Raw genomic sequence first — 23416 nt, forward strand, 5'->3', positions numbered from 1 at the left:
AGAGAGAGGGTTCCGCCGCGGCATCCTCACCTCGTTCCTGGGCGAGTTTTCCGGCGCTCCGGCCGCGCAGGGCGGGATATCGGCGGCTGCCCGCCTACCACGCCCGCCAGGTGTTCGGCGATCTATCTGCTCGGCCATGGACTCGGACGACGAGGAGGCGCTCGCGGCGCTGCTGGAGGAGGAAGCCGATGCCGACGCCCAGGACAAAGAGCATCTCATGGCCGGCGCTGCCCTGGCCAGCCTGCTCGCGAGCAATGCAAAGCCGCGGCGAGGTGGCTCGGCACCGGGCCGGCTGAAGGCGAAGCAGAGGCATCGACTGGAAGGCTATTGCTTGCTCTACTCCGACTACTTCGCCGACACTCCACTGCACGGCGACAAAGTATTTCGGTGCCATTATCGGATGAGCCGAAAGCTCTTCCTCAGGATTGTGAATTCCATCCGGGAGTTCGACAGCTACTTCAAGTGCAAGAAGGATTGCACCGGCACACTTGGATTCACCTCACTCCAGAAGTGCACGACAGCTATGAGGATGCTTGCATACGGAGCTCCCGGTGATTCATTCGAAGACTATGGGCGCATGGCCGAGTCCACGACCATTGAGTGTTTCTACAAGTTCTGCAGGGCAGTGTTGGCAGTGTTTGGACCGCAATACTTGCGATCACCCAATGCTGAAGACACTACTCGGATCCTAGCACAGAATGTAGCAACAGTATTTCCTGGGATGCTTGAAAGCATCGACTGCATGCATTGGAAATGGAAAAACTTTCCATTTGCTTGGCAGGGGATGTACAAAGGCGCCAAAGGCGGTTGCAGTGTGGTACTTGAGGCAGTAGCCACACACGACCTCTGGATTTGGCACTCCTTTGGTATGCCAGGAACTCACAATGACATCAACGTATTGCAGTGCTCCCCTGTCTTTGCCAAGCTTGTTGAAGGTCATTCTCCTCCGGTGAACTTCAAGGTCAATGGGCGACACTACAACAAGGGATACTACCTAGCAGATGGCATCTATCCGAGATGGTCCACATTTGTGAAGACTATCTCAAACCCTGTGCCAGGAGGCAAGTACTCCCACTTTGCGAAGGTTCAGGAGGCTTGCAGGAAGGATGTCGAGCGGGCATTTGGTGTGCTCCAATCTCGATTTGTTGTTGTCCAATACCCCGCTCAGACCTGGTCAAAAGATCAAATGTGGGAGATCATGACTTGCTGTGTCATCTTACACAACATGATCATTGAGAGCGAGCAGGAAGAGCCAGTGTTTGACACTGAACCATATTACAGGCAGGTCCTCTTGCCCAAGTTGATCACCACCTACCGGCAACCTAGACGGCCTTCCTCAATATGCGTCAAGAGATCCGAGACCCACTGGTGCATCAACAACTGCAGCAGGATCTGGTGGAGCACCTATGGAGGCTCAAGGGCAACGCCTAGCTCGACGTGTGATGAAATATGAGTTTTTATTTGTTGAACTATATAATTTGTATTGAACTATTTGTTGTTGAACTATTTGATTTCTATTGATTTTCTATGATGAACTATGTGATAAAAAATAGTTTCTGTTGAATTTGCGCCGAAGCACGGCGAATATGGGCCAATAGTGGGCCAAATTTGCGCCTAAAGTGGGCAAATTTGCGCCAAAATTGGGCCGAAATCGGCGCCCGGGGGCGACGGCTGGGAACCCAAACGCCCCAACGCCGATTTTAGGCCGGTTCGCCCCCAGCCGGCGATATTTCAAGCCCCCTGGCAGGGGGAGGGGGGGGGGGGCGAACGGCTGGAGATGCTCTTAGTCTCATTATGAAATGTATTTGAGATCCTAGATTTTTATGGATTTTTCTATAGACTCAGTCAAACTTATTGGGAAAATCCTAGAACTTAATTATTTTGGAACTGAGGGACTACTGACTTAGTTAGTACTGTACAACAGAACTTGTAGGGATGCATTTTGGCTTATGTGTTGACCGGCCACACAAATGTCACTTTTTTTTTTGGGAAACTATCCCTCACAAGATTCACCGCGCCAATACTGACGAAAAAGGATTTCCCACGCCTTAGATTATAAAGCAACCACACCAACATCCGACAACACAACGAGTTCGAGGTTCAAACATAGCCAGATGCCAAAGCAAAGAAAAGAAAAGAGTGCAAATAGGTTCCGCTGGGAGCACAGCACAACAAACCACGCCAATACTAGCTCTCCGTTAACACAGGTTGAACGAAGTTGGACCATTCTGGTTTTTCCTTTACTAATCCCTCAATCCTCTAGATTGGTTGGACAGCAACCAGATTCTGATTTCATGTTGCAGATTCGCTCCCCATTTCCTAAACTGCCGGATGCCTAAATTAGGAGAAAAGAACGCAGCAGAAGATTTCACTCACCAGATCGTTAGTTGCCGGTAGATCTGCGGGGAATAGCCGGCACGCCGCCGGTTGGACAGCAACCCCAGGGCCTATGCGCGGCCTGAGCGCGGGTCGTGGTTGCCGCCGCCGCCGCCTTGGGGCGCCCTCGTTGCGCCCGTGCCTGAAATATGGGCGAGCGAGCTTTTTTTTCGACAGAGGAGAGAGTTGTTTTTCCGTTCCAGGGCCGAGAGAGAGTCAGGTAGCTCGGTCGAGGGCATGAGAATTGGGCTGGGCTTGCCGTTGAGTAGTAAACGTGAAAACACAAAACACCTTTAATTTTTGCCTAAAATAGTTCTTTTTTTACAGGAAATCTTCCAACCTATTCATCCTCAATCGTGACAGTACAACGAACACCAAAAATTAAAAAATATATATCTAGATCGTTAGACCATCTAGTGACGACTACAAACACTGAAGCGAGTCGAAGACGCGCCGCCGTCATCACCACTCCCTCTCCGAAGTCGGGCAAAACTTATTATGGTAGATAGTCGGAAAGTTATCGTGCTAAGGCCCCATAAGACCAGCGCATCAGAACAGCAACCGCCACCGATGAAGAAAAGTATAGATCGGAAGGATGCAAACTGAAGACACACGAATGTAGACAGACGAAGACTGGATCCACGTGGATCCATTGTAGACAAATATCGACCGAATCACACAAAATCCACCGAAGGCAAACATCCACACACCTTCTGACGATCCTACAAGCACTGCCAGGACGTAGTCCCACGTTTCTGTCGTCAAAATAAATAAATTAGTTCCATGTTTCTTTCTATTTGTTTGGAAAAAAGTTCCACTAAAAAATAGACTATAATATTTCTCTTAAAATTTATAAAATATGGGGTATGGTCTTATTTTTTCACGTATTTTTCTGTTCTTAAATGTCACTAGAAAGAAAGAAAATTATAAAAGCACAAGTATACATTAATTCAAACATATACTCCCTCCGTTGCTAAATATAGGTCTTTTCAGACATTTCAAATGAACTACAACATAGGGATGTATGTAGACGTATTTGAATGTGTAGATTCACTCATTTTGCTCTGTATATAGTCACTTGTTAGAACCTTTAGAAAGAGATATATTTGGGAAGAGGGAGTAGTAGACACGAAGAAACTGTAAGCATGCGTATATATGGAAGATCATTCCTCTCAACCGGCTGATAAGGGCATGTACAATGCATAGCCCTAGGGTGATGCCTCGCATGTCATGTAGGATCGGATATCAGATAAAGTAGGTTCGGATAAGGAAGCGGGATCCTCTTCAGGAGGCGGGTGCTTGGAGAGAAAAAGTGTGGTCCGGTGACAAAAGTTGAAAAGGTTTAAATGAAAAGTAAAGATGCATGTGTACTAGAGTCTTTATTTTTTATTTCTTAATGAGGCCCACTAGTGGTAGCTTGCATTGGGGAGAACATATATATGTAGATGCCTGAAACTACTTTTTATCACGAAGCATCTGTATCTATACTAGTAAGATGTCCGTGCGTTGCACGGAACAACAAGATGCATGTTGAGATTGAACTATGCATGAATAGGTCTCATGTCTAACCATATTTTAACCATATTGATATCTTTATCTTCTGTGAGATGTGCAATCCTGCTCCCCAACAAAATTACATTTTTTTGGTTGTGTGCAAAATTTGATGAAGAAAAAAAATACTTGTGATGCTTTGTACAAAATTAAACAAAATGAATGCTCCAAGAAGCTTTAAAAATAGTCAATTTTCGTTTGTCCAGACCACCATTTATGTTATTCCTTCACGAAATCCGACGCAAAACCATCACACTCCAGCATATTTGTCGCCAAAAGAAGTAAGATTTTTGAATTTTATTACTATTTTTCTAACTATACTATTCAACGATGAGTATGTAATCTTAGGAAGTCCATGTCACATCTTTCTTCTTCTACTTCTAATTAGAAATGCACACGTCCAACTCAAAAATAAATAAATAAGAAATGCACACCAAAATTGGTTGTGCATCTAAACATACTTTTCTTGGCACACATGACATTTTCATGTATCGACACAAATTCAGACTCAAGCTGTAGTATGAATATAATCTGTAGCCTGAACATAATCTTTGTTTCGCTCCATGGGGCTCCTAACTATTCACCTCTTCACAGACTAATTCATAAAGGTGGAAGGAACACCACAACTACTTCTCCACATATAATTACAAGATTATAAGGCGTATATTATCTCTCTGCTGTTATCGATGTCGACATCGTGTTACCAAAAAACATCCCTGAGATAAGGTCTCGGCACTCTAGAGATATGAACATAGCCTAAAATCCAGTACTGAACACCCAATACTTTATGCAATTTGAGCTCAGTATTTAGTTTTTTGGCTAGAACTTACAACTTTTGAGTCGATAAACTTAGCAACTGGCAACATACCTGAATTTCCTTTTTTTTGGATCTTGTGGATCCTCGAGAGGGTAAGCACCAACCAACATCACAGAAAGGGTTATCCCACATCCACGCATAGGCCGTTCAAAGACATAATATTAGTGCTTGAGCAAAAAACATATAGTATCTAAATGATTACTCCTCAAGACCATTCACCACTCATGGCAACGGAAGGTGAATGGAAGATCCAGAAATCAAGTAAGGCTTTTATGGCCGAGCAAACAGAATTAAGTATGCAGTAGATGGCAGAGTATGCAGCAGACCGTTTAAATCACAAATAGGATGGATCATAGCTTGCGTCATATTCTTTCTTCAGCATAACTTTAGGACCAATATATGCCAGAGTTCCAACAATTGATTTTGGTTCAGAGTGATGAACCAATGACAATAGAATAGAAAACAACACGAGTTCAAATCATTTAAAAATTTAGTATCCATGAATTTATGTGTTGTGTTGTGTGCAATATACAAAAAGTTCGAGGAAGCCCATACATCGAGGAAAAAATATTGAATCCAAGATTCATGTCTCGTGCATACATTCTACTACGAACAATCACAATCTCCGTCGAGGCAGCCGCCGCCGCCAGATCCAGCAGCCCACGTGGGGAACTACGCTCAATCCAGCGGCCAACGCCGCGCTCACCGGCGCCGCGCACAAGCCCGAAAAGCGCCCCGCCGCCGCCATCCCGGGAGCCAACCAAGCTTCGTCGGTCGGCCCCTCCGGTGACGGCAAGACGGGGCAGGGAAACTGGCGGCGCTAGGTTTCACAGGTCGGGTGCTTTTCCTCTAGAATTGTTTATTGTTCCCTATATTAGAAATGAATGGAGGGGCATTAGTGGACCAGAAATTCTGATGTGCCATATATTGACCGGAGAATTAGACCACGAAAACGTTTTCCCACAGCCTTACACCTACAACACTTGAAAATATCCTAATCAAGCATATACGACCATTTCACAGCAGATATAAGTTTTAATGCCCTTAACAGTAGTCTGTGTATTAACATGAACCCCGTCTATCATCACGGCAAAGATTTTTTTTCTTTTGATCATGAGGAGGAAAATCAATTGAATCCCCCTTCTCCCTTCTTCTACAATTGAAAATTAATTGAACCCCCCTTTGCAGATCAACAAACAATTCGTTCCTAAACGTTTCACAAATCACATGTTTAGGAGACCACAATTTAAATCATGAACGGATCTGATACACAACTATACTCCAAAAGTTGACGTTTTTTTGATCTGGTAGGAGAAACACATGACTTACGGGGGGTGGTCATAGTGGCTCGAGGTAGTTGACACCAGCGCGGCTGGGAACAAGCAGATAGCCTCGGGAAAACTCCTCCGCATCTGCAATGCCCCGGAAAAATTCAGCAGCAGCAAACACACCAGTGCAGCCCAAGCTTGTCCTGTTCCAGATCGAGCACTCTCAACACTAACTCCTCTTCCCAGCACACCCCTTCTTCAACCACTAGACACAGCAGCAGCACAGTATCTCATCCTGCGGCAGCCTCTGGTCCCGCAGCTACTTCTCCAGCTGCCTCGCCATGCGAGGAGAGGCGGCTGCCTCACCTCATGGGCCTCGGGCCCATGTCGGCGAGGGGGCTGCGGGGCAGGCCGGCAGGCTGGCGCATCCCACCATGCATAGGGGGACAGATGTGGCGGTGCTTGCTGTCGGCACATAGGACGCAGGCGGCGGCAATGGACTTGGCAGCGAGGCTGGGCTCTTGGTGGACTGGATCCAGAGCAAGGGAAGTCCGAGAGGCAGCAGAGGAGAGCGGTGACGCGAGATCCAGACGGCGGAGCCCTGTTTACGGGCAGCCATGGCTGCGGGAGCTCCGAGCTCTGTCTACCGGCGGCTATGTTGCGGGAGCTCTGAGCTCGGGTGGGGATGGATCCTCGCCCAATTCAAATCCGACTGTCATTGGGAAAGAGAGGGGAGGGTCGGTGGCGAGGAATTTGGGAGCGGTCTAGAAGACTCGTTATCCTTTTCGAGAGGAGGAGAATGGACTCCAGCCTGTTTTTTTTTACCTGAGAAACATCCAGACTGTATGGGTTGTCCCTGCTCTAAAATTTTGTCCAAGCAGAGGGTGTTTTTGTAAAAGTGCAAGTGGCACATGGCTTGTCTCGATCTCAGCCATACATTGCCGATCGGACGGCATAGATGACGTGAAGGCAGACACGCCATCATCACCAACTCGCATTTTTATAGGAGTATAGATGCCATCATTGTACATGCCCTAACACTACTCGCGTCAACTGCCTGCTGCGCATGCCACGCGTCATGGTGGGGCCCGCCCACCTGCCTGTCCTTATCTCCTCGTCTCATGTGGTCGCGAGAACCACTCGGTTTTTCAATGAGCTCAATCTCTTTTTTGGTCCGCACCTCGCTCCAGCTCTCTCCGTCATGGCCTTGCCCAAGCTTTGCTCTCCAAGTCAACACACGGTGCTGCGATGCGGGCTCGCCGGCAGCTGCAAGGCATCCCTCGTTGCTGCACCACTCTATTTTCCATCAAGGTCGATCCCCTTTTCATCCGTCACCTCTCGCTGTGGCTGTTCCCCAAGCTCTCTCCACCATGGTTATTGCCCAAGCTCCCGACATGGCCTGCTTCCCAAGTTCCACAAGATGTTGTTGCGATGCGGCTCGTCAGCGGTTGCCGGCGCCGCAACACAGCCTCATTTTTGGTGACTCGTGTCGCCGCAACACTCATCGGCGGATGTCGGTGCTGAATGCAGCGCTCGACATTGTTTGGCGGCCCTGTGACACGGCGATCGTCGGGGGCTGCCGGTGTTGCAACGCAACGCTGTCAGTGACTCAGTGCTGCGACGCAGTGCTTGTGGGCGTCGGTGCTGCGACACGGAGCTCGTCGGCGTTGTCGGCACTGCTATACATCACTCGTGACGTTGTGCTGCTTTGTGGCCCGTCGATGGCAGCCGGTGCTGCGTATGATGTGATGCAGCACTTACTGGCGATGCAGGTCGAATGAGGCACGACGGTGCTGCAACGGAGTATTCGTTGGCGACTATCGGTGCTGCAATGCAGCGTTGGCGCCGGTGTTGCTGCAATACAAGGTCCGCTTCGACGGAGCAACAAGGGCACCACGGCTTCTTGGGCGTGATGTTGCATTTGCTGGATCTGGAAGAGAAGGAAGCAACATGCATAACCCTCATCTGACGGCTACGCGACGTAGATCGAACAGCTAAACACCCGACTGATTTCTCGTGGAAACCAGTCGGATGACCCCTAGCAGGCCCCTTAATTCCAACATATAGTAGACCCGGAGAAACTATAAGCATGCATATGTGGCTCATTGTAGAATGTCATGTTAGATTAAAGTAACTATTAAGAAAACATCATGCATTTCTAGAGAACAAAAATAATATGAAAGACTCGGCTATTAAAAATATCATGTAAAACTTTTATGCAAGCACAAAAGTAACATTGCTCCGGTTTTTAGAAATAAATATATGTCAAAATTAAAAGTCTCATTGAAGAGTAAGATTTTTTATGTGTTTCTAGGGCAATCTTGATCAAATATAACTTGGCCAAACATAGGTGGCAGGGATGTACCTTTTGTGGCCAGAAGAAAAATCCTTTGTTTTGATCTAACTCATTTGTGATGCTGCTATGGCGCACAGTACATGTTGTTTTAGTTTACCTCCTCCAAGCATGGTGAATATGTAGGGTAGCTGGTTGGAAATAGTCCACTCCAAACTTAAGGCGCATATGCGTAAATGTTTGTGTGCTTTAGTGTGTGCAATATGGAATTGCTGTAATGACCTTGTCTTTAACATGTCCAACTTTTCAACATTTTGCAGGTCATCTATGGAGCTACTAGTTCAAGGACGTGGATTTTTGGCTCTGGGGAGTATATGCTCCCTAATGAAGAGTAAAGTCAAAATAAATAGTAAATAAATTTTAAAAATTCTGTTTTTTTGTAGATGTTCATATTAATGTGGCAAGTGTGATTGATAATTTACATGCCATATGCGATAGCAGTGCTTCGTCGGTGAAAAAAACAAAATTAAGTGTAACATTTGGCGTTCGACTTACTTTTTTGCATAGGTCAAAATACTTGAGTTTTTCCACTAAAAATTTGCATGTACCATTTGGATGTGACAATGAACACATCTATTTTTATCAAAAAAAATACATTTGTAAAATCCATTTTTGGCACATTGGAAACGAAGATGTCGAGCTAGTTCAAAAAAATATGAACTATGGTCTATGCGGATTGAGCTCAACCTGTTTTTGAAGAATCCTACGTGCAAAAGTATATATTAGCCTCTCTTAAAAGATAACACAATTAAACCTCACCTCGGTTTAAAATTCGATCCATGTCCATATGGCATGTAAAGTGTGAGCTTTGCTAAGTTTTTTCGAAAAAAGGAGTCTAAATTTCCTACATCATCTAGAGCATGTTGTTCGTCCCACACCCTTAAAAATAATATCATCAATTCTTTTTTCCAGGTTATATTTTCTATGTCGGTTGTTTTGGAGCTCGAGCCTATGTGCTCCTGCATGGATGGTAGAAAAATAAAAGTATTCACATTATTCTAAATATTCTTCACAATGAACACGGGCATGTATCCTAACTGTATGCAATTTTCTGTCGAGAAAATACATGTCTGGCGGCCTTTGCCAAAGAACATAAACAAAAATGATTACTCTAAAAAGCTTTTTAGCATTGAATTTTGGTTTTAAAAAAATCAGACCACCACTTGTGTCTTTTCTTCAGGAAAATTTGCAAGTTTTAAAAATGAATACTATTTTTTGATTTCACTGATAGGAGGGAGCATATAAGCCTGATCTCACTATCGAATTTATCTCTCTTTCTTTTACTTTCCATTGCTGAACTCTCTTTCTCGATCATCTACCTTTTTTATTCCTCTAGACTCAGTTCTTCAACTAGAATTTGTTTAAGAAAAATATCCCCTTACCTCTTGGCTTGCATTGTTTGGAATCGATTCTAAAATTGCAAAGTGTCACTTAGCATAGCACCGACTTTACATTGACACTGCACATGCTAAAAGTTGCTTTTAAACAAAGCATCTACATAGTAAGTTGGGGATCCAACCAAGGGGTTTGCCTAAAAATAAGCTCTGTAGAATACATTCAACAAAGGGGTTCACCTCAAAATCGATCGAAGAATGCACATATAGAGCCAGGATTTTATGAAGACTATGGTGAAATATGTGCTACATGAGCCACGAGGAGAGATATAACCCAGGCTGGACCAACATTCACTAAAATTCATATAGAAAACCTTTCTCGCCCCAGGCAGGAGCATAAGATATGTCTCTACCGTTGCATACATCGAAGTTGCTAGAGGAACCAATGAAATATATACTACATTTTTTCACACCTAAATAAACACCACATGATTCTTGCTTCCTAGTGGATAGTAAATTGACACCTGCCAAACTGTTGTTATGTCATATCCACCTACCAACGCATGCATGCCTAAGGAACACACCCATGATTAACGCGTTCATTGGGTGGAGATTTGCATAATTGGTGCATTGCTCTAGCCAACTCCTTAGTAAGCAGCAAAAATCAGGGCTTGGCCTATAAAAACAATATTCTCATGCATCATGGGAAGGCCAAGACCTCTAGCATTGCAGGTAGAGGATAAACTTGACAAAAGTAGATGAGTAAACTGATTTATCACCCTCTCTTCCATGGATCATCACCACACCACCATCCAAAACAGTCGGTCTAAAAACTCCAAGCACATCAAGCCTCTTCATTTAAGACCAAGACAATTTCACACGAATACATCCAACCACCTTCTACACGATCATTCGTAACAAAGTATATCGTGCAAAACGTCGAAGCTCCATGCCAAAGTGCACCACCGCCATTATTGGTGTGTCATTCCACACAAATTCTTTCAAATTAAATTTGGGAAATGGAGGCTCAATGTATTAAAGAAACACAACATATTGGTCAACATTCACGGATGGATGAGGAGTTGAGGAGCCCAACAATCACTTGGGTATGCCTTACACTAGAGACTCTCATGGCATTTATGAAAATTTTCCTTAAACCTACGACAAGTATGATATTCATGAACACCGAGCCTAGTGTGGTTGGTAGATGGGTGTTGAGACCAACAGACCCACTCACCTTCAAGGCTTTGAACCTGCAAGGACTCTAAATAGAAAACTATATGGTGTGCAATTACCGGTAGGGCTAGTACTATCTAGAGCAGATGAAGTTTTGAACCACATTCGAAGGGAAACGAGAAAGGAATTGTCATTGATTTTTGTCCAGATCGACAATCTAGTGGTTTTGGCCAGCAGCAGTCATTGCAGATCCACAAATGATCTAGAGAAGCCCAGGGACAGGCAGGGTAAATTCATGTCTGTGATACAATATGTAAATAAAGTTCACGTGTTTTCTCAATGTTGATCTTGGATATATTATTCTTATGCGTTTAGTTACCATAAGATTATGTATGTCGACACATTTGATTCATGTTTATTTATTGTGTTCCTAAATTATGAGTTCCATGAAGTCCCACATCTTAATATGCACATTTATAGTACAAAAATGTATGGAGTTGTTTACATTTGCACTGCATTTCAGTCCAAGATGTGATCATAATCGAATATGGTAAAATAAATACTAACCAAGTCAACTCTTAACAAATGTGTACATGAAAAATCCTAATAACAAGATCATCGCGGCTGGATAGCAGTTATCGAGGCATAGTTGATCGACTTCTGAGAAACCAACGGTTTACTCCTTAACATGGCTGATGGCGCTAACAATGGGACGTTTCTCACCGGCCTAGATGGTGCGGGCATGCTTATTTGTTCACTGACGAGCATTAGCAGGACATTTGACATGGTTGGCCGAATGTCGGGGTCGTCTTGCACGCAGAGGAGGCCGACTTGGAAGCAACGCCATGCCTCGTCCCTTGAGTAAGATTGCCCAAGTGCACGGTCAATGAATTCATTTGCCCGATCTTCAATCCAGAACTTCCATGCCTACCAAAAGGAAGTTCAGTTGACGAGATGAAGCATTTTAGCAGATTATTCTATGGACCTAGAATAGAGTTTTAAATGTCCATACATCTTGGATGAGGGATTGTTGGTGCTCCTCAAGGTATGATATGCCATTCCGTTGTCCACTCAAGATCTCTAGTAGGAGGACTCCAAAGCCAAAAACATCTGATTTCACTGAGAAGACACTATCCATCACAAATTCCGGTGCCATGTACCCACTGCATTAATAATTCAACTTGGGGTAAGTAGCATATACATATCGCATTTCATGGTTGTAACCTACCAATAGTAGCTTGTGATTGCTAATTACTAGGTTCCGACGACGCGTCCCGTGTTGACACCATTGCATTCGTCCTTAAAGATCCTAGCCAAGCCGAAGTCGGAGATCTTGGGGTTCATCTTGTTGTCGAGGAGAACATTACTTGGCTTGAGGTCTCGGTGGATGACCTTGAGCAGTGAGTCCTCATGGAGGTAGAGCAACCCACGGGCAATGCCAATGATGATGTTGTGCCTGCTATTCCAGTCTAGCTCGACGCCCTTGCTGGTGTCTAACAATTTCAATACCACACGGATATCACAAGTGATGAATTAGCTCATCAAGGATACAATTAAAAAAATTAAATTGATACTATTGTAGATTAATATTATTTTAGTGGGAATTTCATATATCCTCTTTTTATGTGTGCATGATTGACAATGAATGTCTAATTTATAATTTGACATGACTATACTTTAGTTAAAGATCGTCAACAAAAGTGTATCCTACTTAGACATCTTCTTCATGCAGGAAGACTGAAAGAGATAGCTCATTCATTATGATAGGCATGCCTCTATCTCTTCTACTTCCTCATTCCATACATCTGCATTCTTCCTTCTAAATCACCTTCCCAAGCCAGCACATCTCTCTCTCTCTAGTCTTCACCTACCCATCCTCTCAACAACTTCTTTGGCCCATCCCACTAACCTTTGAGACAAAGGTGATCCTTATCTCCAGTTCTCAAAATGACCTCCTGCAATGTATGTTTTCTACCTAGAAGAATGGCCATCTTTCCTACATCTAGTCGCCACTCACCACTCGATCTTCATACACTATAGGTTGTGTGCATCACAATAATGCAGAAGCTGGGGTTTTTATCCTCCTTTAAAAAAACCCACTATGGACAAGGCACTCCACCCAATTTTGGTGCTTAGGCATGTAGTCGTGTAGTTTGCCCACCCAGGTTCAATTCCTAGAATTGTTCCATTATGCATAGGCCCCCATACCGCCATTATTTTTTCATGAGGACCAGACTTGATGTGTGGTGATGGAACGCGTGCACTATTGCACCCACCAAAATAAAAATCGGGGCACTCATATTTAAAACGTCATGTGCATCTCTGATTGGTGCACACACCAAGAGAAGTGAAATTCTAAAAAATTTAAGGAACTGGCTAGGGTTAATGCAAAATTTAAGGTGCATTTTCGACTGGGAGTGTGTGTGTATGTCATCCTATGGGTTATTTGCAATTTCCATGATGATTGGGTTTTTTTACATAACAACACTTCTAATTTTTTTACAACTTATCTTTCAAGCTATAAGATGAATCCGTACATGATGCTATGCAACGTGCGGAGGCGCCTATGACTCTGGGTGCAGTTTTTGAAAAAGGTATCATGAAAAACATTCAGCTAGTTTGGACGAGGATCATGTAATAGGTTATCGCCCAGCTGTGGTTGGACCTTCATCTTCTTTGTGTTTTTTATCGGATGACTGCTACTAGTATATTTTAATAAAGAATTATTGTGTGCATCACAAGATGAGGTTATCCCTCTGTTGCAATAAGTAAATAAATAAACAAGACACTCCACAACCCTTGCCCCTCTCCGTGTCCTCTACGTCCTATCGGCTGCAACCCTAGCTTGCTTTGCAGCTTCCACGCAGCAAATGATGTATACTCCCCCTGTTCTATAATATAATAGCATTTCTTATACTAGTGCATTTGTGTAAATCCAAGAAGGAGCCTTGATGGGAAAGCAAGGAATGAGATGAAAGTGCGAGAGATGGATCAGCGTGGAGACGTGGGAAGAGTGAAACATATGCATGGCCACACGCCGGAGATGACGTGGCATCTAGGTGGCCAGTGACGCAACCACATCGCTCCTGACACATGCGTCACGGCTATCAAAATTTTTTTTTTGCAGGATACGGCTATCAAAATATTGACAGCGCCTAAATTGAATTGAAGGTCCGGTGAGATGGAGGTGGAACGCACCAAAGAGGAAGGCGTCGAGGCTGCCGTTGGGCAAGTACTCGTAGACAAGCAGCTTCTCGCCGTGCTCGGCGCACCAGCCCAGCAGCCGCACCAGGTTGCGGTGCTGCAGCTTGGCGATCAGCTCCACCTCGTTCCGGAACTCCGCCGCGCCCTGCAGCGAACGCACCGACAGCCGCTTCACGGCGATCTCCGCGCCGCACGCCATGACGCCCTTCGATCCCGCAGAGGTTCGGATCAGCAGAGGAACGCCGACGAGGAAGGCAAGATGTTCTACATAATATATTGATCAGTAGGAGAGTGCTTGATCTTACTCTGTATACCGGGCCGAAGCCGCCCTCGCCGAGCTTGTTGGCCCTGGCGAAGTTGCCGGTCGCGGCGTCGATGGAGGCCAGGTCCATGAGCGGCAGCTCCGAGATCGACCTTGACAGCGGCCTCATGTTCTCGTTCTGCGTTCTCCTGACGGCTGAAGCGAATTCCTCGGTCGGATCAGCACAAGCTTAGCTTCGCTCTAACTAACAATGGACACGCCCGTTCAGGGAAGTGCTGGGTCGATGACGTACCGCTGCGCTTCCGCCAGCGCCAGCAGTAGACGCAGTAGAGGAGCGTGCAGAAGATGACCACCACCAGAACGGACACCATGATCTTCACCGAGTTCGGGCTTGAGCCATGCGCCGCAGCTGCAACAACCAACAACACGACATCAACACAGCAACAGTTCAGTCTTGGGCTCTTCGCCGTTCGTCAGCTAGTGTTTGTCAACTCACCCATATTCAGCAACAGTTCAGCACGTACCCATATTCAGGTGAAACACGAGCAGAGTGTTTGTCAACTCACCTGCCTCGTCGCCCGCCGGCGGCGCGGACGTTGACGTGCCCAGCAGCCGGCGGTGGCCCACGAGTCGGTGCGGTGGTATCACCATGTGCAACTACTCCGGCGGAATGTCCGAGCTAGCTATAGCTAGCTAGCTTTCCGAATGGATGGAGCAAGTGTCAGCTTGTGATTACTGATGGGCGCAAATGGAAGGGTGGAGGAGGTCAACGACGTTAGTGCGTTATATGGGGAGCGGGGTGGAAGTGATTGGTGGTTCGCCCGCCGGCGCCGGATGTATGCCATTTTTTTGTCCTTTCAGCACGGGCAGCTGATCGATACATTTGACAGCTGAGTTCCTATGCTGATGCTGCTAGATAAGTGCCCCTGCTTTGCGAGCTCTATATCATGCATGCCAGTCCTTTCGTGCCTCGCGTCAAACTCATTTGATTAAGATAATCTTATGAGGTCCTTAAATTGGTTTGTTGTTGAGCTTGATTCTGTTTTAGTATTTCGAACAAAACATAACAGTATGCTGTTTCATATTGAAACCCGTGTTGAGATGAACCTGACGTTCAACACAAAATGCTAATCGGAATGATTGTTTGCAAGATAAATCATTTTGCAAATTTGAACTTATCATTTAATAATACAGATGATGTTAGCCTGAGTTTACAGTTTTTTGTGCGTACGCATGCAAGTATGGATGGGAGAATGCCCACTGGCAGAACGTAGCACAACAAGACAATGGTGCATTGTGTGGCACCATGTACAAATGATTCTTTCAATCCCCCTGCCGCAATATGATATGCAAGACTTCATTGCCTGAAATTATACAAAAATGATATATTCTTAGTTAGGTCTGCCTACTCTATGAAGTGGGATCATCAGTTTGGTAGCAAACTAAAACACTCTAATGGGATGGGGCGAATCACAGTTAACCCTATTTGCAGTAAAATATGGAAACTAGACTGTCCGGCAAAAGTAAAAAAATTCTTATGGCGTACGCTATGTGGTACAATCCCGTGCAGGGTTACGCTAGCTAATAGATATATGAAGGTTTCACCCATATGCCCAACTTGTTCTGGGGGCTTAGAAGATACAAAACATCTGTTTTTCCAGTGTAGTAAAGCAAAGGAGGTCTGGAGAAGGCTGGGTCTGGATGATATTATTGAAAAAGCTTGCGAGATTGACCGTACAGGAGAGACGGTGCTGAAGTACTTACTACTCCTACCGGACCAAGATTTGTGGATTTTGGGTACCACAATATGCGTGAGATGATTGCTATTTCATCTTGGTATCTATGGTGGGAAAAGCGGAAGCTGGTACACAATGAGAAAACTCAAAATGTATCTCAGACTTCAATGGAGATTCTTGCCCTTACCACAAATTTTGTTAACGCAGCATCCCCCAAAGCGTCTGTGAAAAAGGAGAGTTGGTCCTGTCCTCCAAGAGAGTTTGTTAAACTTAACATGGATGCTTCTTTTGATCACGATCTTCTTAGGGGTACTATGGGAGCGTTCCTTAGAGATGACAGAGGCAGGTTTATTGCTGGAGGAAATGAGAAAATTGACTTTCGTGCAGATGTGTTAATGGTGGAGGCTTTAGCACTCAAATTTGGCCTAACACTGGCGCAAAGGGCTGGATGCAATCGTCTTACCATAAACTCGGACAATATAGAGGTGATTGATTCGATGAATGATAGAGGGCAATCGGCGGGTGTGGCGGTAGCAATATTCGAGGATTGTTTTCATTATGCATGTGATTTCGTTACTGCTAGAGCACTGTAATAGGGAAGCAAATAAAGTAGCTCACGAGCTTGCTAGATTAGCTAGGTTTTCTTTGACCTCTAGTTGGTTTGAGGAGCCTTCAAATGAAATTGTAATGATCCTCACAAACGATGTACTACTTGTCACAAATGAATAAAGTGGTTTAAAAAAAATAGATTTTCGTTTTATTTTCTCCGGGTAGGAAAATTCGAGGCAACATCTAGTCTGAAAATACATTTGGCTATTTCTGTATTTGGTCATGGTCAGATTTCTAGATGGCGCGCACGACTGGCATACTGCTTCCTCCTCCAATCTCTCAAACGGCCACCATCGTCTCTCCAATTTGTTCTATTATGCTCCTTCAGCTCTTCCTGCGCTCTACTCCCTCCGTCTCATAAGCTAAGACGTTTTACATTATGGGGCGCTGGGAGTAAGGCCCTGTTTGGTTACAGGGACTAGACTAGAAAAAATCCTTTTTAGTCTCTATGTAACCAAACAGGAGGGACTTTTTTTCTATAGGGACTAGAAAAAGACTTTACGGGAGAGTATTTTTTTTCTTTAGTCCCTGGGACTAAAAAAAGTCTAGGCCCTTGCAACCAAATACCCCTAAGTTCTAACCACTTCTTTTGCCGCTATCCCTTCCTTTGACTTCAACCTACTTGCCATCTCCGCCAAACCGATTGATCAACTAGGTAGGGCCATCCCACCACCATCATTGCTTTTGAGGGAGGGTGGACTCATCGTTGGCACAAAGATAGTAAAAGAATTGTCGAATACTATCAAGCAAAATATTAATTGTAGGCCTCAAAATTGTACATATTGACATGCCAATTGGCCATTATATTAGGCTTCTAGAGTAATATTGCCTTTCTCTGCCGCCTCTATTTTCTCATACTCTTGCGTACTATTCACGTAAATCGTTGTCTAGTTCAGTCAGATGTGAATCTTGATCTCGTAATACAAGTTTGGCTTGTTGACATCATTGCCCCACCCCACCCTTACAAGTCAAGTCCAGAGGTGACTATTACTACCTACAAGATAGTTACCTTTTTCTCTATTTTTGCGAAACCTACAAGATAGGTTACTTGAAAAAGGGGGCGAGGACTTTTGGAACATGGTTCTAGACCCACGTCCTAAAGTATTTTAAGTCTAAAAAATATAAAAAAATTGAACAATTTGAAACTTTTTTGTGACGAACATGATCGAGTGCTCTATTCACGTATGAAGTTTCGGGAAGAAATGACTCCCATGTTCTTCTTGGCAAAAAAAAGCAACTTGAAAAACTCGAATAGTAACTTTTATATAGAACCAATTTTGATTTTTTTTCCGCACAGAAGACCCAGAACTGTTTTCTTCGTAAAACTTTACCCGTGAGTATAACACTAGCCCGTTCATTACAAAAATGTTCCAGAAATGTTTTACTTTCTACATATTTTCTTCAATGTTTATGTGCCTAGACCCAGGTTTCATTGGGTATTTTCACTCCAAAAGTCAATATTCCACAAGACAGTTGAGCTACGACACATTTACTCATGCAATTAATTACCCGAAAACCTTATACTTTTCAACGTTTGTCGGTCCTAGAGACCTCTACCACACGCTAATTCCTTCACTAAGAGCATCTTCAACAGATGATGTAAAACAGTCATGGTGCCCAAAAATCTGTCGTTTGGGGCATTTGGAGGAAAAAAATAACTCTAGCACATCCACATCATGTAATTCAAACCGCAATAGCGAAGTGTCCTTTTTAATTTATAAAGTGATAGCTAAATGTCTGATCTTGTCCGCATGTAGGAGGGATGACTTGAGGTTTCGGGAGACATTGGCAAGGTGCCAGGTGATACCTAGATATTAGTACGACGCGTAATCAGGTGCCTGCATTATTCTAGGCTGCTTTCCGTCCAGGTCGGGATCGTATTTTCTTTGTTTTGGAAAAGTCCAGGTCGTATTTGTATTGCTGGTTTAGCACACCAATAGACATGTCCCCTAAAAAGAAGGGCATCGACAAGTCATTGACCTGAGTGCCAATGCAAGTACGAAACATTTCCATCGTGATAGAGATCATCAGTTATGTCTGCCCCCCTTGATTTGAGGTTGCTTTAATTTACTTGGCCTTTCACTAGTAAATGGGTATGTCATCTCTTTTTTGAGGAATAACGCCCCTTCATTAATTAAGGATAATCAAGAGAGAGTGCCTCTCGAATATAATCCGGGATTACATGAAAGATTGAGTCACTAGAGGACTCAGAAGATCTAGCTAGATACCGTGACATTCGACAAACGATTTACATAACTAAAGCAAATGAACGAGAAGAACGATGTCAACTCCTTGATTCGGCAGTAATGAGCACCACCAGCGAGCGATCCACCGTTGAAGCATTGGTTCTCTGGATAACGGACAAACAATCTGATTGGAAAACAGCCCTGGAAAGCCTTCCTAAAGGGTGAGAGCCACCGCACGCCGTAGCGCCGGTGCTTCAGCTGGTTTTCGAGCGGTAACCTCGGCAACAATTTATGAACAAATTTGAAAGATAAGAACATTTTTTGGAATTCATGAACAAAATTTAAAAATGTTAACATTTTTCGAAATTTTGAACACAATTTGAAATGCTTGGCATTTTTTTATTTTTGATCATTTTTAAAAAAATAAGCAAACAATTTTTGAATTTAAAAAGTTTTTGAATTGTTGACCAAAATTTTAAAAACCAAACAAATTGTGAAATTTTAAAAATTGAAAATTGTGAACTTTTTTGACAAATAAAAAATAAATTTTAATACAAAGAAAGGAAAAAGGGAAGGTACAAAAATAAAAGTAAAAATAAAATAAAAATGTGTCGTGTAGGGGGTGCCCTTGTGCAAAGTCCCAATGATGTGTGGCAATGAGCGGCCGCGAGACCTATATCTCGCTTCATGCGTCCCGTGAAGCGGCTACAGTAATGAACCGTTGGTTTTCGGGCGGCAACCTCGGCAACAATTTATGAACAAATTGGGAAGATAAGAACAATTTTTGGAATTCATGATTTTTTTTAAAAATGCTAATATTTTTTGAAATTTTGAACACAATTTGAAATGCTTGACAATTTTTGATTTTTGATCATTTTTTAAAAAGAAGCAAACAATTTTCGAAATTTTAAAAGTTTTTGAATTGTTGAGCAAAATTTTAAAAATAAAAAAATGTGAAGTTTTAAAAGTTGAAAATCATGAACTTTTTTTGACAAAGAAAAAATAAAGTTTAATACAAAGAAAGGAAAAAAGGAAAGCTACAAAAATTAAAAATAAAAACAAACTATAAAATGAAATAAAAATGGGTCGGCCTTGTAGGGGGTCCCCTTGTGCAAAGTCCCAATGATGTGTGGCAATGAGCGGCCGCGAGACCTATATCTCGCTTCACGCGTCGCGTGAAGCGGCTACAATAATGAACCGTCCCAATAGCGGGCACTTAAAAGAATTAATGAAGAGAAAAGAGAGCACGTGGGGGATTCGAACCCTGGTCTCTTGGTTGATTGCAAGGACTTCTAGCCACTAGGTGGGACTAATTAAGTTGAAATGAGCAGGGTTTTCACAATTTCTTCTTCATTTTTCCAGGTTTTTTTGTTTGTTTTTCTTTTGTTTTTCAGTATTTTTCTTTGTTTTCATTTTTTTTCCCTTTATTTCATTTTCCACAGTTTTTCTTTGTTTTCATTTCTTTCTCGGTCTTTACTGAGTTTTTTTCTTCAGTTTTGTTTCTTTCTTTCGTGTTTCTCATCACTTTTTTCTCTCCTTTCGTTTCTTTTTATTTGTTTCTTACTTCTACTCCTTTTTTTGTTTTTATTTTCATTACTCTTTTTTGCATGATAATACATGTCTCATTAATAAAATAAAGATCTAGTTATAAGCCACGTAAACATCGACATTACAGGACTGAAAGATAGAATAATCCTATTCAAAAAGACCGACGCATGTCCCTCTCCACCAAGGGAAAGGAGATAGATCACCTCTTCACCCGAGCTCGACGCGGCTCCATCGCTGACCAGCAGCTTTACGGACCTTCAAAGTAGTTTGCTTGAAGCAAAACCATTGCCGTTGAAAGAATCAGACCCGGGCAACATGTCCTCGGACACGCCATCAAACTTCAGAACTGACAACCCCCCACGACTATTACGCCGGAGGAGGAAACCAGAATTGTTAGCCTCCAACCACAAACCCAGCACAAGATGCACCATCTTCCAGTTATCACTTGCGTAGACAGCCATCTGCACATACTCCTGGACGACAAAACCTCCCTACTCCACCATGATGTCGGAGACAACACCGCAGCTACCGGGACAGAGCAGAAGGAGAGACACACCTGATGGAGTCATCGTCGTCACCTCGCCGACACTATCCATGAACCCTAACGCCGCCGATCTGAAGGATCGGCAAACACACTATGCTATCAACTCTGAGATGCCGCCATGATGAGCACCGAAAGTGTGGGAGTGGAGTTGAGGCAGATTTATTCGCCCGGGCGCCGCTCCCACCACCCCAACGGCGCACCACGACCTACAAATTCAAACCCTAACTACAGAGTGAAGGAACGGGGTCCCCCTTCCTCCTACCATCGGAGTAGTAGCCGGAGGGAGAGGGGGCCAGCGCCCTGGTCGGTGGAGATTGGTGGAAGAAGATCTGCCTCCCTAGTCGCCTGGTTCGTGGCGGCGGCTAGGGTAGGGGAAAACTTTTTTTTCGTTATTCCTTTGTTTCTCTTATGCTTCTTTTGGGTTTCACTCTACATTTTTCGTATACATCTAGAACATTTTCCTAATACATTTTAAACATTTTTTAATTTTTTTAAATATTTTTTAATATACAGTCAACATTTTTTTCATTCACATTTTCAACATTTTAAATGCTTGAATAACATTTCTCAAATAAAAAATTAATATTTTTTGGAATACATGGTCAACAGTTGTTCTATACACACTTTTCTTTAACATCTTTCATTTACAAGATTAAGTTTTTTTAACACATGTTAAACTTTTTTATATACACGTTTAATATTTTTCAAATGCTTGATTAATATTTTTTTAAATACTTCTTCAACACTCTTTCAATAACTTGACTAACACTTTTATATACATGATCAAACAATTTCATCATTTTTTTAGTACATGGTCAACATTTTTTCTATACACAATAATTTTTTAAATGCTTCATTAACAATTTTCAAATACTTTGTCAATATTTTTTAAATGATTTATTAACATTTTTTATAAATGATAAGAAAAATTAGTAATTTTTCAATACATGGTGAATATTTTTTCTATACATATTTAACATTTTTAAATGCTTGACTAACACTTTTCTAGTACTTGTTCAACATTTTTCAAATGCTTGATTAACATTTTTAAATACATGATCTAAATCTTTTATTCTTATGTTATATTTTTATATACATTTTTTGTATACGTGATAAACATTTTAACTATGCACATTTAGCATTTTTCAAATGCTTGGTCAGTATCTTTCAAAATGTTTTATGTAGAGCGATTTTTATAATATATTTATTTAAAATATTTGGACTTACAAAAAATAAAGCAAAAAAAGAAACTAAAAATGTGAAGAAAAAAACAAAACAGAAAACGAAGCAGTGGCTCCCGCGCGCCTGGGCCGGCCCAAATTGCGCCTCCATTCAGCGAAGGTTCCCTCTTTCTGGTGTCAAGCGAGACATAGGGGCGCAAATGGGCAGCACATAGCATTTTCCCGTACAGACACCGCTGCACACACCTCGGCCTAGCACTGGAGTGACCAATCCAATTTGCCGCCCGCAGGTGACAAATAGTCGAGCTAATACAAGTCAAATTGTAGGACAACTGGTAGACATATATTTTAACACTTGGTGACAATGAACTAAGTGGATTCATTTAGTTACTAGCTTGTTGTGTCTCAAAAAAAAGTTACTAGGTTGATGTAAATCAATCTAACCAAATACGTTTCAATGGAGGTTGACTATCAATGGTGTCTTCACCGTTAATTTTATGTATGCGAGTCTTACGATTGGGCTTATTTTTCGAAGGAAGCATATATGAAAACAAATGTCCCTTCTAAAATTAATTTTTTTGGGGGTTCTTTTAGATGGAGGTAGTTCTTATCAAAGACAATTCTACAAAACGTAATTGGCAGCGTAGCAGAAGTTTTTTTTATAAGAAGGAACAGTTCACCATTTAGTCCTATCATGCCCGTTCGCTACCTTGATTTGTTGCACAATTTACATTACGTATAATTTACCACCACCAACAAGTATATCAAAATTGTTTCGTAACTGGTTGGTTTATATTCTGAAAATACAAAGGTGAACATTGTTTCACACGTACACACACGTGAATAGTAAATTTGAAATAATATACTAATGTTTTTGAAAAATTATGATTTTTTGCTATATCAAACTTAGTTGACCAATCTACTCACACCAGTTTCCTGAAGTACTGACAACCTTGGTATTCTTAGCGAAGAAAATACAATTTTGACCTTACTATTACTCAAACAGTGTATTTTAATGTAGATCTAGTCTTGGCATTTTTTACCAGAATACCATAGATATCATTTCTTCATGAAGTTTCATACAAGAGTACACCAGTCGACTATGTATGTTACATTTTTTCTGATTATTTTATTTTTCTTGTATTTATTTTAAATTTACTATTAGTAAGGGTGGGCGTGGAACCATGTTCTCCATATCTGTGTATTTTTTTTGAGTCCCGCTTCGGTATAACCCCCCTCCCAAAACGTATAAAGGGCATTATGAACTTTTG

The 23416-nt window shown here is 42.7% G+C and overlaps 2 protein-coding genes across 8 annotated transcripts in view; both read right to left on the reverse strand.

Moving 5' to 3' along the window:
- Positions 1-6811, reverse strand: part of LOC123167278 (uncharacterized) — a 15774-nt gene extending 8963 nt beyond the window's left edge. For 2 of the 7 annotated variants that reach the window (XR_006483884.1, XM_044585109.1), the window contains exon 1: positions 4796-6811. Coding sequence is in view for 2 of the 7 variants with exons in the window: in XM_044585109.1 (XP_044441044.1) it covers positions 4796-4876 (81 nt within the window). In the remaining 5 variants the exon portion in view is untranslated. Of the gene's footprint in view, positions 1-2376 lie in introns of all 7 variants that reach the window. The other 5 variants (XM_044585110.1, XM_044585114.1, XM_044585113.1 and 2 more) reach the window with 5 other exon arrangements.
- Positions 6812-11476: 4665 nt separating this feature from the next.
- Positions 11477-15122, reverse strand: LOC123168624 (cysteine-rich receptor-like protein kinase 10). Its single transcript, XM_044586506.1, has 7 exons — positions 14908-15122; positions 14634-14750; positions 14385-14536; positions 14074-14284; positions 12131-12368; positions 11888-12038; positions 11477-11802 (listed from the first exon to the last, which is right to left on the reverse strand). The coding sequence occupies exons 1-7, from the start codon at positions 14990-14992 to the stop codon at positions 11491-11493; spliced, it is 1266 nt and encodes a 421-aa protein (XP_044442441.1). The 5' UTR covers positions 14993-15122; the 3' UTR covers positions 11477-11490.
- Positions 15123-23416: the final 8294 nt, after the last annotated feature.

The sequence above is a fragment of the Triticum aestivum genome, chromosome 7D (genome assembly GCF_018294505.1).
Source record: "Triticum aestivum cultivar Chinese Spring chromosome 7D, IWGSC CS RefSeq v2.1, whole genome shotgun sequence".
Classification (NCBI taxonomy): Eukaryota; Viridiplantae; Streptophyta; class Magnoliopsida; order Poales; family Poaceae; genus Triticum; species Triticum aestivum.

Excerpts from the sequence above, each read along its gene's own strand:
- LOC123168624 (XM_044586506.1), bottom strand. The coding sequence starts at position 14,992 with ATGGTGATACCACCGCACCGACTCGTGGGCCACCGCCGGCTGCTGGGC. Across the intron at positions 14,537-14,633 it reads GCGCTGGCGGAAGCGCAGCG|CCGTCAGGAGAACGCAGAAC; the intron begins GTACGTCATCGA and ends AATTCGCTTCAG. Across the intron at positions 11,803-11,887 it reads AACAATCCCTCATCCAAGAT|GCATGGAAGTTCTGGATTGA; the intron begins GTATGGACATTT and ends TCCTTTTGGTAG.